General features: G+C 34.5%; 1 protein-coding gene across 3 annotated transcripts in view; it reads right to left on the bottom strand.

Annotated features, from left to right (window-relative positions):
- Nucleotides 1–15969, bottom strand: part of LOC149799334 (DNA-dependent ATPase/E3 ubiquitin-protein ligase HLTF-like) — a 111141-nt gene that overhangs the window by 32069 nt on the left and 63103 nt on the right. For all 3 annotated transcript variants that reach the window (XM_089958660.1, XM_089958659.1, XM_089958662.1), the window contains 4 exons: nucleotides 9267–9364; nucleotides 7217–7363; nucleotides 3937–4069; nucleotides 69–204 (listed from right to left, as the gene is read on the bottom strand). In XM_089958660.1, the coding sequence (XP_089814786.1) occupies nucleotides 69–204; nucleotides 3937–4069; nucleotides 7217–7363; nucleotides 9267–9364 (514 nt within the window). The remainder of the gene's footprint in view (nucleotides 1–68; nucleotides 205–3936; nucleotides 4070–7216; nucleotides 7364–9266; nucleotides 9365–15969) is intronic.

The raw sequence follows: 15969 nt of genomic DNA on the forward strand, positions 1-15969 counted from the left end.
TTTCATAAGCATGAAGGATATTGCTATATTTAAAAAAAGATAAAGCGAGATAATTTACAATAACTCACTTAAGTGCACTCTCATCCCCACGTTTCAAGGGCCTCTCGATCGTCCTATGCCACCACTGTCTGTCTGTGAAGGGGCTAATCTGCAGAAAGTTTACCAGGGACCACATATCTTTCATGGAGTTCTGAATGGGAGTACCTGTATTAATAGTAAATAACTAAACAATGAAACCTGGGACTATTTCAAGACCCAAATGAGAACAAATGTATACCGTCCCATTTGAATACCTATTCATCTTTTTTACATCTCCCGTTGATCGGGAAGCTTTATTTTGCACCGTTACCATCTTACCGCTTTTAATTTCAACCATTTGTTCTTTTATATCGCTGGTCGATATAGAACCTTTTATAAGTTTTAAAAGATTATACAAGTAACACTTTGTTTGGCGCTAAATAGCCTAAAAGTGCTGATGCACCGTTAAAAAAACAAACAATCAATCAATCAATCAATGAGAACAATGTCACTGATGCAGACCTGGCAAACCTAACAAGACTTTTTCATTAAGACAGTCAATAATCTTCCACAAGTTAGCCCAGTTTTCAGTATGGTGTAATAACATATACAATGTTGCTGTTGACTTGGAAAAAAAATTATGTTAGGGGGTAAAACAAATTTCATTGAAGTAATCCTTACCTGTTCCTAATGTGCAGCTTACCTTATCAAGAATGATCGTGTGTGACTTGGACTTTTAACGTAACTTTAAAACGTTTTCAGTCATATTGCTATGATGTCTGCAGTGTGGCAGTTTATAGTGATGTCTAGCACTGGAGCATCATGCTGCAGACATGTAGGATGATGTCCCATCCAGTCACATTATCCTGACACCAGGCCGACCAGATCTAACACTAACCTCTTCATGATCTGCGTCTAGCAGGGCAGCTGTTAGTACCATTTTTATAAGTCTTTGTATGACTCAGTCATGGTTAGAACTCATGACTTCCCACATCTGAAGCAGATGCTCTAACCACTAGGCCATTGGAATGGTCTAATCAAGAATGAAATTAACCTTACCTATTTAAGACAAATTTCATCTTCCGATTAGATGGAAAATTCTAGATAGTTCATAAGCAGAAAGAACACACATAGCATGTCACCCGTGTCATAGGCCCATGCGCAGTAGCAACCCTCCTTCTTAGCGACACAGACTACTTGTGGGACATGAGAGTGTGGTGGGCGGATGGAATATGAAAATAATGACAAGCATATATTTCATCATTCAAATTAGTTTTACCACCCTCCCCACTACATTGTATTAGCGGTAACACAATATCTGTCACCACTGCCTTACTGAATTTCAATGCAGTGGGGAAGAGGGGGGGGAGGGGGCAGGCTGATGATTTCAATTCACCTGGCATAAAAATGATGTTCTCACACTTATGATAAGAGTGTCCACAACTGAAAGTTGGCAGCAGTTTGTGCCACAACATTTTGACCCAAACAAAAAATGCCTTTTATCTGGTGCATTAAAGAGAGTAATTACCAAAGCATGGCTCTCATAACCTCCAACAATGAAAGGGATAGGTCCATGAAGTAGCAAAAGCCTTAATTTTACGGTTTTCATTTCTAATGTAGGTCTCTCTCAATAGTGAGAACAATCCATCTGAAAAAGGCAGATGCTGAAATACCAGTGGAGCTCTTAATGCCCAGATTTGCAAAGAGACATGGACTCGCAATTAACATTGAACTGTAAATAACCCTTCTTTACAGAAAAACCATGAAGTTCGATCTTTCTCCTCGTTACAGAGTGCCAGAAGACAGTTTTAAGAGTAAAAGTCTCAAAACAAGTTTCTGCAGCTCAAAATATTTTGATAAGATTAGACAGTCAACAATCAAAACAACTGTCCAAATCCTTGGAGAATTTGTGTTAGAGGTAGTTGCCTATAGCCCTTAATAGTGCCATATGAGCACTTTCTGTCTTTGAAAACTTGTCACCTGATGGATTGATTGTTTGAGAGGAGCCAAGCATGAAGGTTGAGAACTTGTGCAGTAGAGATCCTGTGTGTTGTGACAAGTCCCTTCTCTGAGGCAATGTCATTGGTAGGTCTACCTAGAGGTCGTGTAGATCACTTAAGCATGGTCATTGGGCCCACAGTACATAAGCATAGATGGAAAACATCACAAAAATATAAGCTATGCCTTTTGGCAGGCATATAACAAACCACAAATTAGTACTTCCATCTTTAAGTTGGAACACCCAATTAATGTGAATTGCATGTCTTCCATTTTCGACTCAGACTGACATTGCCTTTCTTTCTACAGGGTCTCAGAAAAGCTGACTCAAAGTTGAAAATAAAATAAAGAGAGCAATGTTAGCAATATTACACATTTTAAACTATTGGCACTAATTAGTCTTTTACTTGTCACCTCCCACATGACATAACACTTGGAAAAAGTATTTTTTCCATCCAACACAGTGATTTATTTATGTTGATTCATGAGTACTCTTTTAGATTTTTGGAAAATTAAGGACACTGTTTTAATGGGTGTTGGCTAATAACTAGTCCTACAAAGGACAAAACCTATCAAAGAATAGTGAGAGATTATCTGTGTTAATGTTGCAAACGTAAGATTCTGAAGTTGCTTGGTTGCAATAACTTTTTAAATTTAAACACAAGCTCTACTTTAAGGTAGTTTGCTTTTGTAAAAGCTATGCTTACTGTCCAGTTCAAAATATTGCAATCATTACATTATGACATCAACATTTAACCTATTTAAGAACTAAGCACCCTAGAAGAGACTGGACATAAAGTGGCATGAGGAGGACTCCAGATCTGTTTACCTTTTCCTGGCTCCAGTTGTCCAAATACAGTCTGTCAGTAGTTTTCAACCATTTTCAGTAGTATAGCTATAATGCTACCTATTCAACAATAACAAAAACTTCATCCAGAAATACATTTATTGTCTTTAATGGCAAAATACACAATTATCTGTGTTTCTTTCACCAAGAAATGAAACACCTTTTCCTAAAACTAATAAGAATCTACCTTTTCGAACTATATCTTAAATAGTTTACCTTTACTAATGTGGTTTTGCTGTACTAAAACATTTTCAAATCCTGACTTAATGAATCAGCTGTTTTCAATGACAAATTTAACTTAGCCAAAAGCTAACTCAGAATCACTTCACTACGGATAATGTGCACTTTCTCACTCTCCGTCACTGTGCTTTAAAGAATGAGGACAGAGACTTATTTGTGGCTTTTATTTCGGCCCATTCATTGTTGGGTTTGCACTCAACATGTCTTCATTCATTCCTTCTACCACCGTGTGTAACAGAAAAATCCAATTCACACACACCACATTACGAATTCCATTTGTACAGTTTTATAAACAGCCAAATATCTGTATAAATCTTTAGACACTTTTAGCTAGCATTCTTTTTGACTTCTACCAATTTTCTTTTCAAACCATGCTTGTCTGCCATTTTGAAAAACAACATAACTGAAATGTGAAAAGCAATGGTAAAGTCAATGAAAAGTAAACGAGACTTTTGGAAATCTGTAGCAATTTACAAACTGTCATAAACTGAACAAAATCCTCTCACCAACATACTCTTTTCTTGTTGTCTTTTATGAGGGGCCTAAACCTGTTTGGATTTTATGAATTTTTAAATACTCATTCAGCTGTTTTTTTATGGATAATTAGCGACAGCGTACTTAATTCCATATTTTTAACTATTCTAACCTTGGGATAAAAAATTCTTCCAAAATGGAAATGCACACCTACTGGTTTCTTAGTGATTTTGGATTGCTCTGACCCTCTGCAATGAAAAATATAAAGTATAAGTTAAATACTCCAATGTATCATGAGCGAACATTCTTAACCATCCTGATTCTATTTATTAGCTAATGTTGTCTTATTTAATGGCTACCTGTTAGGACCCACTTCCTCTGAGCACTGAGGGCAAGAATAGCCTTGGTCTGTTTGGCATCAGGGTTCCTGATGGCATGTCCCTCATCCAGCACAATCCTCAACCATTCCACCTTTTCCAAGGGGCTGTTACCCTATGTTAAACAGAGATCTACATATCAGGTGTGATCAAGGGGCTGTTACCCTATGTTAAACAGAGATCTACATATCAGGTGTGATCAAGGGGCTGTTACCCTATGTTAAACAGAGATCTACATATCAGGTGTGATCAAGGGGCTGTTACCCTGTGTTAAACAGAGATCTACATATCAGGTGTGATCAAGGGACTGTTACCCTATGCTAAACAGAGATCTACATATCAGGTGTGATCAAGGGACTGTTACCCTATGTTAAACAGAGATCTACATATCAGGTGTGATCAAGGGGCTGTTACCCTATGTTAAACAGAGATCTCCATATCAGGTGTGATGCATACAATCAAACTGAACTAGGATACACTGTAACTTCCCTCACTGAAGACCAGCCTTTTAACTAAGGGCTGTTCCATTTAAGAAAACATGGTATTTTGGAAGGCAGTTTGTTAAAAATATTTGTCAGGGTAGACCTGCCAACCCCAACATAACCTCAGAAAGGCGATATTTTCCACAAGTCAGATCAATTTTCAGTAAGGTGTAATAAAATATCATGTACAGATAATGTCAAGTTGGAAAATATGCATTTTGAAAGTTCAGAACCGTAATTGGAAACTGATTCAGCGACAGTAAGCATTGTGTTCAACTAAAAATTTTGTAAAGAACACTTTAACCTTAATTACCTAAGTACAATTTTACAAACCGCATAGAGCTGAATGTCTTTTTGCTATTTCTCCATCTGATGTAATCCTTGGCTTTTAAAAAATTTCACAAAGTGACTGCATTCATCTCTCCCGCAATCAGACATACTCAGGTCAGGACAAGATGTTTAATAAATGCATTTGTTGCCATTTCGGTATCTTGGCAAAACATTCGGAATATTCCTTTTTATTTTTCTGTGCAATTTAAATGTTTAAAAAATGCTTATTTTCCCTTTCATGCAGAACATGTATCATTTGTTGGATGACATTTTTTGAAAAATCCTTGCAAAAGCTTTTAATCATGACAAGGTTTTGCATGAAAAAATGTAGTTTAAGGTGTCTGAGGAAGTACTGTAATGTTAATCTGGCTACATGCCAAATCTGTGACAATTTCACTCTGCAATACTGTACACAAATATACTAGTATATGTAACAATTATCACAGTGCATCACTGTACACAAATATACTAGTATATGTAACAATTATCACAGTGCATCACCGTACACAAATATACTAGTATATGTAACAATTATCACTGTGTATCACCATACACAAATACACTAATATATGAAACAATTATCACTGTGCATCACCAAACACAAATAAACCAGTATATGTAACAATTATCACTGTGCATCACCATACACAAATACACCAGTACATGTAACAATTATCACTGTGCATCACTGTACACAAATATACTAGTATATGTAACAATTATCACTGTGTATCACCATACACAAATAAACCAGTATATGTAACAATTATCACTGTGCATCACCATACACAAATACACCAGTACATGTAACAATTATCACTGTGCATCACTGTACACAAATATACTAGTATATGTAACAATTATCACTGTGTATCACCATACACAAATACACCAGTATATGAAACAACTGTCACTGTGCATCACCGTACACAAATATACTAGTATATGTAACAATTATCACTGTGCATCACCATACACAAATACACCAGTATATGTAACAATTATCAGTGTATCACCATACACAAATAAACCAGAATATGTAACAATTATCACTGTGTATCACCATACACAAATACACCAGTATATGAAACAATTATCACTGTGCATCACCAAACACAAATACACCAGTCTATGTAACAATTATCACTGTGTATCACCATACACAAATACACCAGTATATGTAACAATTATCAATGTGTATCACCAAACACAAATACACCAGTCTATGTAACAATTATCACTGTGTATCACCATACACAAATACACCAGTATATGTAACAATTATCACTGTGTATCACCATACACAAATACACCAGTATATGAATCAATTATTATTGTGCTTCACCAAACACAAATACACCAGTATATGTAACAATTGTCACTGTGCATCACTGTACACAAATATACTAGTATATGTAACAATTGTCACTGTGCATCACCATACACAAATACACCAGTATATGAAATTATCAGTGTGCATCACCAAACACAAATATACTAGTATATGTAACAATTGTCACTGTGCATCACTGTACACAAATATACTAGTATATGTAACAATTATCACTGTGCACCACCATACACAAATACACCAGTATATGAAACAATTATCACTGTGCATCACCAAACACAAATACACTAGTATATGTAACAATTGTCACTGTGCATCACCGTAAACAAATATACTAGTATATGTAACAATTGTCACTGTGCATCACCATACACAAATACACCAGTATATGAAATTATCAGTGTGCATCACCAAACACAAATACACCAGTATATGTAACAATTATCACTGTGTATCACCATACACAAATAAACCAGAATATGAAACAATTATCACTGTGCATCACTGTACACAAATACACCAGTATATGAAACAATTATCACAGTGCATCACCATACACAAATATACTAGTATATGTAACAATTGTCACTGTGCATCACCATACACAAATACACCAGTATATGAAATGTGGGCATGTGAGAAAGCCTGCCAGTAGCTTCTTGTGGGTCGGTGGTTCTTTCCGGGGTTTTCCAGGTTCTTCCTCCACCATTAATACTGGCCGCCATGTATAGCCTATCGTGCTGAAAAATGGCGTTAAACCCCACAACAACAACAACAACAACCAGTATATGAAATTATCAGTGTGCATCACCAAACACAAATACACCAGTATATGTAACAATTATCACTGTGTATCACCATACACAAATAAACCAGAATATGAAACAATTATCACTGTGCATCACTGTACACAAATACACCAGTATGAAATTTTCACTGTGCATCACCAAACACAAATACACCAGAATATGTAACAATTATCACTGTGTATCACCATACACAAATAAACCAGAATATGTAACAATTATCACTGTGCATCACCGTACACAAATACCAATACAATATAGTCAACACACTATGCACTATGTGAGGTACTTACCTTGCTATGATCAGCAGCCAGTGTGGAATAGGTGGTCAACACGATGTCCTGTTTGGCCAATATTACATTATCCTTTATTCTCCCTGCACCACAGTACAAATAAATGTCAAGATGGACACTCTCATGGACATGCCTTTCAAGCTGGTCCTGAAAAGGGATGGGAAATTTACTGCAGAAGAGGAAGAGTTAGAAGCAGTAGTGGAAAGAATGGAAGTATTACAATGAAATCCTGCTATGATATGCTTCGTTATAACAATTTGGATCTGACATTCTTGGGGCCTGGCTCCTGAAATATTACCACTTCATCAATTTCGCACAACAGAACTTTTAATTATTAAGTAATTTTATTGCCACATTAAATTTGAGTTTTATATATTAATCTGGCAGGATATATTGTGTTCCCGAAGAAATCCAATTGTATTTCTTTAAATAAATAAAGAAGTCAAACATTTCTATTTGTGAATGTTCATTGCAAATCCGCAACAGCATGTCACTGGACTTTGTTGTTAGCTTTTTATTTTAAAGGCACTAGCTCCTTGAAAAAAAGTTCACAATTGTAGCTATAATCTTTAATGAACCATCAATAATAAAGCCTTCTCTGTGTTTGTCTTCAATGTACTGAATACAACTGTTGTTCACTCCAGGGAAGATAGAAGGCCACCAATTAACCAGCACACAGTTGTGGACCAAACAACACATTGTTGAAAACGCTTATTACTTTAATTTATAAACTAATGAATTTATCAAATTAAGTAATTGCAAATCATTAGAAATAATCCCACAGTGAATCATTCATGCAACCCAAGCGCTGTTTTATTTATTAAAAAAAAGATTGAAATATTTTTTTAAATAATTGCTTGTATGCACACATGCTTGACCATCAACAAATCATCATGTGTTCATTTGATCATGAACAAATAGTCATGTGTTCATTTAACCAGCAGCTAAAAATAAATAAGATTTTCTGTTGGTTCGTTGGTATGTGTTTTACAGCAGTAACACTAGTAGGTCCTTGAAGAGGCTGATTGTCCCCTTCACCTTCAAGTGTTTTTGTTGGTTGGACGGTACTTTATGATGGTTTAAATAAAATACAAAAGTTTCAACACGCAGGCATTTGGTATGAAAATCATGGACAATTAAAGCATATGGCATTAAAACACTGGCAATTAAAGCATCTGTCATTAAAAACAAGCACAATTAAAGCATCTGTCATTAAAAACAAGCACAATTAAAGCATCTGGCATGAAAAATATGTGCAAATAAAGCACTTGGCATGAAAAACATGGCCAATATCAGCATCCATTATTAAAAACATCAGCAATTTATGCATCTGGCATGAAAAACATGGGCCCAATTCAAGCAAATGGCATTAAAATCATGTTCAATTAAGTATCTGGCATTAAAAAGATGGCAAATTAAAGCATTTGGTATTAAAAACGCGGGCAATTAAAGCATCTGGCATTAAAAACATACACAATTTAAGTATCAGACATGGAAAACTTGGGCAATTAAAGAATCTGACATTAAAAACAGGGGCAATTAAGCATTTAGTATGAGTATGTGTGATTTGAATTTTTAACATAGCATTAACAATTTTCTGTCATATTACTACAATTCTGCAGTGTAACAGTTTATAGAGATGTCTAGCACTGGGGCATCATGCTGCAGAAATGTAGCATCATGTCCCACCCAATCACTAGGTTGCACAGACCTAACACTAACCTCTTAAAGCAACTAGCAAGGAAGCTGTTAGTACCATTTTTATGAGTCTTTGGTATGACACGGCCAGAGTTTAAACGTGCGACTTCCCGCGTCTGAGGTGGATGCTCTAACCACTTAGGCCACAGTAGTGGTCAGCAACCACTAATGATTACCTCACAGAAGTAGAAACCCTTGACTGACTTTTTCAAGGTAAAAAGGCCAATAGATCTATAAATTTAAAAGTGTCTATTATTATATATGCAAACTATTATATAAAGATCAGAAACCATGCAACATGCTTAGTGCAATGCTTCCAAGCCAATACGAACTCAACATTTTCTTTTCTTACCAGCCAATTACTTATCACAGATGATGGGCACACTATTAAAGTTGTCCTTGGTCCTTTGCTCACTGCCCTTCCAGAAGATTGGTCACATTTACTCATGCCTGTCAAAATATTCCCCCAAAATGTGTACAATATAAACACAAACATTATTTATATTAATACTTTAATAAAAATGGAGTTTTACACTGATGTGACTGCTAAACCATGACAAAAAAGAAAAGAGCGAACATTATATCCCATGCTTCTTTGCGAAATACACAAATCTTGTTAATATATTTAAGTGTGTTTGCTTTTGACAATCTACACATACCTTTACACAGTCAGTAACAATTAAGGTCCCACAATAATAAAATACGGTATATCCATTCTTTCAATTCCACTGTCTTAAATTACCTTTAGGCAAAATAAGTTTAAACATTAAATTTCAGCACTTTGCTTATCTCTTCACCTCTGCCATGATTTGTCACCTACTTACACCCTAAAAAACTCATTTACAGTTACTTCCATTGCTTTCTTAACATTGGAAAGCTATATTCTATTTGCCAGTTTAAGATACTGGTGCTGAAGTACTTTTCCAAAAAGAACATGCTCAATCTAAACAGCATTCCATAAACGGTTACATTTTCTGAATTTCATCAATTAAGAATGCAGCATTTTCAAAAAACAGATAAATTCATAATGATTCAAAAAAGATTGGATGGGATGGTATCTTTGTATGTCATAAGATTGAATACCACATAAGCACAATCCTCTGTATAAAAAGCCAGGCAAAAGTTTGATGGCAAATACAAAGTCAAAAAGTTTCATAATCCCTACCTGCCCTTATCATATCTGCATAGAGAATTTGCAGATAGGTCTGCTGAAAATATGAAACCCTTCCCCCCAATGGTTTATGTCAGGTTGGTGTGTTTTGATGCCATTCCTTGAGAAAGTGTTGTCGTTGTTATGGGGTTTAATGCCATTTTTCAGCACACGATAGGCTATGCATGGCGGCCAGTATTAATGGTGGAGGAAGAACCCGGGAAAACCCCGGGAAGAACCATCGACCCACGAGAAGCTACTGGCAAGCTTTCTCACATACCAACACTGGCTGAATCCTAGACTTGAACCCACGCAGGCAGAGGTGAGATGGCCACCTTGAGAAAGTGTTGACTCATGACGTTATAATGTGCAGGACATCCAAATGAGTAACATACAAAGAACTCAATCTTATCTACCTGAAATCATACAAATTTATGCCAATTAACCTTTATCAATGCACACAGCACAGTATAGCTTCTCATACTTATAGGTGGTTCTTCCCTATCATCATAAAATGATACCCACAGCTAAAATAAACAGCTACTACCACCATTTTTGACAAACACTACTTATAGTAAAATTTCTGGCAAAAGTAAATTTGATGCTGCGATCTTGGAAACACAGCCAATTCATGTTTATTTTGCCATAAAATGTGCTGTTTTGTACAAAACTAAATAGCAAACAAATGACGTTAAGGGAATATCTGTTTATCTAAGTTGTTTTATTGTCCGAGTAGCACTGCTTTTTAAAACATTATGAACGATTACAGACCTGCCAAGCCTAAAAGGACCATCTCAGTAAGGCATTTGCATACATGCCAACCCTGAGAAAGATGTATGGCTATTTTTGCTAATAAAAAATGCATAATCTAGGCAAAAAACATGTAATCAATATATTACTAGTATTAATATTAGTACCCAACCATGATAATCCACATGTTAGTTATTTTTCTAAAATTCAGTTTTATATTCTGTGTATATGCTGAAAATAAAGACAGTTAGGCACGGTAGGAGTGAGAGAAAAAAATAGATGCCGAGACTTGTGCTGGGGAAATAATGTTTATTTGGTAGAAGATGAATTCCATTTTGTTTTTTTGCGTTAGTCCATCGTATGACCATTTAAGAAAGAAATACTTTAATAAAGTTTATTATCACTATCCATCAGTAGAAAAATCTGTATCCCTCACAAGTCATAGCAATATATAATTATAAGAAATCTTTTCTACTATATCCCTCATGAGTCATAGCAATATATAATTATAAAAAATCTTTTCTACTGTATCCCTCATGAGTCATAGCAATATATAATTATAAAAAATCTTTTCTACTATATCCCTCATGAGTCGTAGCAATATGTAATTAAAGAAATCTTTTCTACTGTATCAATTTAGTTTCTCATCTTAAACAATCTTTGACAAAACATACAAATAATGAATGATATAGTGTTGGTAACACCTTTATAATATTATGCACTGATTACTGATAGGAAATTATTCATGTATACTCATTTTGAGCACCACATTTAAATACTATAAACCATGGCATACACTATATTTACTTGTATAATGTAACATGGGCCAATGGCCTAAATAACATTATAAAGTATTATTATTATTATTATTATCATTATTACCACTATTTTGTTGCCATTACAGTTAATATGCTACATGTTATAATTACAGTAAACTGTATGAAAAATATCCTTTTATTTTATCTACTATACGGGATCTGCAAGACAAAGTAATTAGCAAAAATGGGCAAAATCCAGGTGGATTAGAATCAAAATACAAACACAAAACATACTGAAAAATTATTTATATTCAAATCTCAACATGTCCAAATTTAGCAGAATGATCAAGAAGTATATAAATTCTCAAACAATCATGAAGTGCTCAATCCGAGTGCTGTATTGCATCACTCACATATTATTCTTTACAATTTTGTAAAATGCTGTTGATTTGTCCTATTTTAAAGTTTAAAAAGACCCATCTATTCCAAGAATTATCATTCACCCATTAAAAGCATGTTTTATTTAGCATCTGTTGCCACTTTCTTTAACAGTACAGACTGATCTGCTAACTTGATTACCAATATAATGAATCTATAAGGCAAAGAGTTACATTAAAGAAATTCATATTTTCTTGGAAATGGGTCAGATACAGTTGCTATAAGCAGAAAATTAGGAAAGTACATGTAGATCTAAAATGCACAAATTAGATCTTATGCTATTCTAATATGGCAGTCTTTCTTTTTAGAATATTTTCAAATTTTTATGATCTGTGGAATTAAAGAGATGATAATATAAATGGCAAACACAACTTTGTATTGATTTATTTTTATTTTATTTTTTAATGTACCGGAAAAGTGAAATCCATATACAGGTGAGCAAAAGACTTAATTAGGTGAAAAAAAGAGTAATGATTATGCCAAAAGCGTAATAATTGGTATGTATCTAGTTATTATTTTTCCTTAAGTGAGACCAATTTTCTGGAAGGAGTAATGCAATATAAATTTACACATTGTAAAATATACATTTGGATTGTTCAGAAGTATTATTGGATGCAGGCCTTTTGCATGAAAAACTTGAACTGATTATAGCATCTGTGGCATGTCTGTTAAAGTTAGTCTGCTTCCTTGATGAACTTGACTTACTCTACTATGAAACCCAGATCCAGACAGGCCAATATCAAGAACATGACATCAGTTCTTGTATTTTCCTACTTGGTACTATTATTTCCTAAGTCTGTAGAGTATTGGTCATTTCAGTATGACTTAAGGTCAAATTGGTTGGCAACAATTCAATTGTTTTAACAGGCTCAGATGTAAAGCTAATGAAGAAAAGCCTGAAGTGACCCAAATACCCATGATGCTGGGTGTGGGATTCGTAAGTAATCCCAACTGCCTTGGAAAGAACATAACCAACTTGTGTTGCTGTGCTAAAAAATAAAAAACCAAACATTTCTTGCAAAAAAAACTTGACATTTCATGAGCAATCATCCTTTAGAGAACAAAATGTACCATCCATAAATTAAACATGAAATACAGCAAAACTTCATAATTTACAAATTACATAAAGGCTGGTATCCAAGGTATTAAGCCAAATGTTTACATTAATAGGATGTGCAATACACTACTTTTGTTTGGTGCCTAAATTCTTTATCCAAAAATGTCATTTAATGATGATGAATATGACAAAGACTGCCATAATGGTCATTTTTGGGCTCATTTAAAAAAAAGAGTAAAAAATGCACTAAAAACTTACATTAATCCTGTTATAACAATTTCAGGAATTATCAAGACACAGTTAAATTGATAATCAAAAAGCAAAAGTACAATTTACAGCTATGTAGACAAATCTAAAATTCAGTAGCTAAGTCAACAAAATATCTTTAAAATTATTATTCCCAAAGGTAAAAGAGCTAAATTTGCTGTATTTATTGCATTTCATGCTGGTACAGATATTTACCTGGGCTAACATACGGAAGAGCTACTTCAGCCTGGATTTCACAAAGTTCTTCTTTTGGCACTTTACAGGTCAAAAGTGAAAACAATTTAGTAATATTATGGGGAACTGATTTAGTAGAATTTCAGAATATCAATCTATGACATTAACTTTCAAACACACCAATAACTAACAGAAACAAAACTTTGTAAAATGGCTTTTATGACATTACTCCATTTCTTAGATGAGCAGTTGCTGTAAATTTTCCCTCAGAAAAGAAAAAATAATATCAGAACTTCGGAGAATTATCACTGCTAAAGGTTAAGAAAATTATAAGGTTTATCCACCCAACCAGATAACAGCTAACTGACTTTGGAATTTCCCCTTCACTTATACCGGCAGACTGAAATGCCCATTAAGGAAATAAGAGCAAAATCAATCAATGGACTTTTATTTAAATGTATATCAACAACTGATGGCACCTGAGTTAGCCCCAACCAGACCAATACCAGTCAAAGATGTACTGGTTAACAAAACTGTGTGCACAAGATCCTGTTTTGACAGTTGTTTACAGTCATGAAAATTTATGACACAAGCCTCGACATATAAGAAAAAGGGAGATAAATCTCATGAGCTTTGGTCACCTATTACCTTGCATCATACTGCCAATTCTGCATGTCCTAAGTAAAGTCCAGGTTTTGCATAACAAACTTTACTGAATGTACCAGTCTGTTTCAGTAACAAAGTCTACTTATGTCAGTTATATTAAATTGTTACATTCACACTCATTTATGTTTGGAATTTCAACAACAACAAAAAAAACCAACTTACAATGGCACAAAAGTGATGCTATAAAAGTGTAAAAGAAACGTGTGAAAGTTCAAACAGATCATCAGGGCACATTCACTTTCAAACTTCATGTACACTGGCTGACTTGCAAATATGTATATACAGTTAGTTCATGTTGTGTTTTAGCAGCATTGATGATGCCAGTGGAATGAAGATGACTCGGTTAATGGCTTAATGCTGGGGTTACTGATATACTTTAAAGTTTGTAAATCATACTGTCCTGTCACCAATTTTTATATATTAAGTGTTCAGTTACAAATCCATTGAATGCATTCTAAAATGGGAAATATGAAGTATGAAATAATTCTGGGCAAACTACATATTGTCCTTACCTCCCTGTTATTACAAATAGACTTTAGACTAATAACTAGGTACATGTGTGTTGCATTTCTGCTATGTATGCAGTTCCTTCAGCATAGAGAGCCCATCAAATTTTACTGACAAGTTATTGTGTTGTATTATTTTCTCACCATCATCCCCTACACAAACTCTATTGGCACAATAATACAACCCGTATTTCTATGCCTTGGTGCTCTATTTAATCAATGACCTTTTAAATGTTTTCACTGAAAATGCATAACATACATTCTGGTGAAGGTGTTTGCACAAAAAGAACATATATACTCATTTATAAGTTCAGCCCAACTGCAAACTACACCCTGATCTGCCATCATATAATGTGCCAGCAGATCAAGGTCTGTCTCTATATTGTTTCTTCACTGATTAATCCAGACAAGCTCCACAGAGTAAGCTGGAGCATGGTACATAGCATTACTATTTCCTATTCATACCATGCATATAAATTCTTTTCACACTGGCCCATAACTGGATTGGGAAAATCATTAATGGTTCCTGAAAAACAAAGAAACAAAACAACAGTGTATCCCTTGTGTCTGTACATTGCTTCTACCCTTTGCAACAGACCTGAAAATCTTGAACATTGATGATATTGCTGTCACTGCCAAAAAAGTAATACAATTATCTCACTTTGCTATATGTGCATGATTCTGACGGGAAATATTTTTTTATAGTTAATCACAAGAACTTCTCCTGTGGTCATACTGTACAAACTGTAGACAAATCCCTATTTCAAGCATTATTCATGCATTTAAAAAAAAACAAAAAAAACATTAACTTCAATTTAAATCCAATACCTTGCTGTAATTGAAGTTAGTATTATGTAAACATTATATTTTGTCACAGACTGACATTGCTAAAAATGTACATAGTCCAGTCTTGAGTCACAAAGTCATTGTAATAGTTATTTTTGTTTCCAACCATATTCTCATTATTATTTAAGAAAGGAAAATCGATTCTAAAATCAGTTAAATAGAGGTATATATAATTATTATTTTGTTCTTCAATTTTAGTGACCACTGTTCACATATGTATTATTTGCACAAGCTATCTTCAGTGTAATTTGGAGTTGCCTCACTTAGTATGTAATGCCAACTAACCAATAGTGTGTAGCACAGTGCATTGTACATCACCCGAAAATGGATACTTCACAAGTTTAAAAGTTTAAGTGTGACTACGTACCAGAGAGAAGCCATTATAAGTGTATTTGAAGGAAAGAATGTATTTGTACGGAGACTGGCAGTGGAAAATTGCTTAT

Source organism: Sinohyriopsis cumingii, chromosome 5 (assembly GCF_028554795.1).
Source record: "Sinohyriopsis cumingii isolate HCF-2022 chromosome 5, ASM2855479v2, whole genome shotgun sequence".
Classification (NCBI taxonomy): domain Eukaryota; kingdom Metazoa; phylum Mollusca; class Bivalvia; order Unionida; family Unionidae; genus Sinohyriopsis; species Sinohyriopsis cumingii.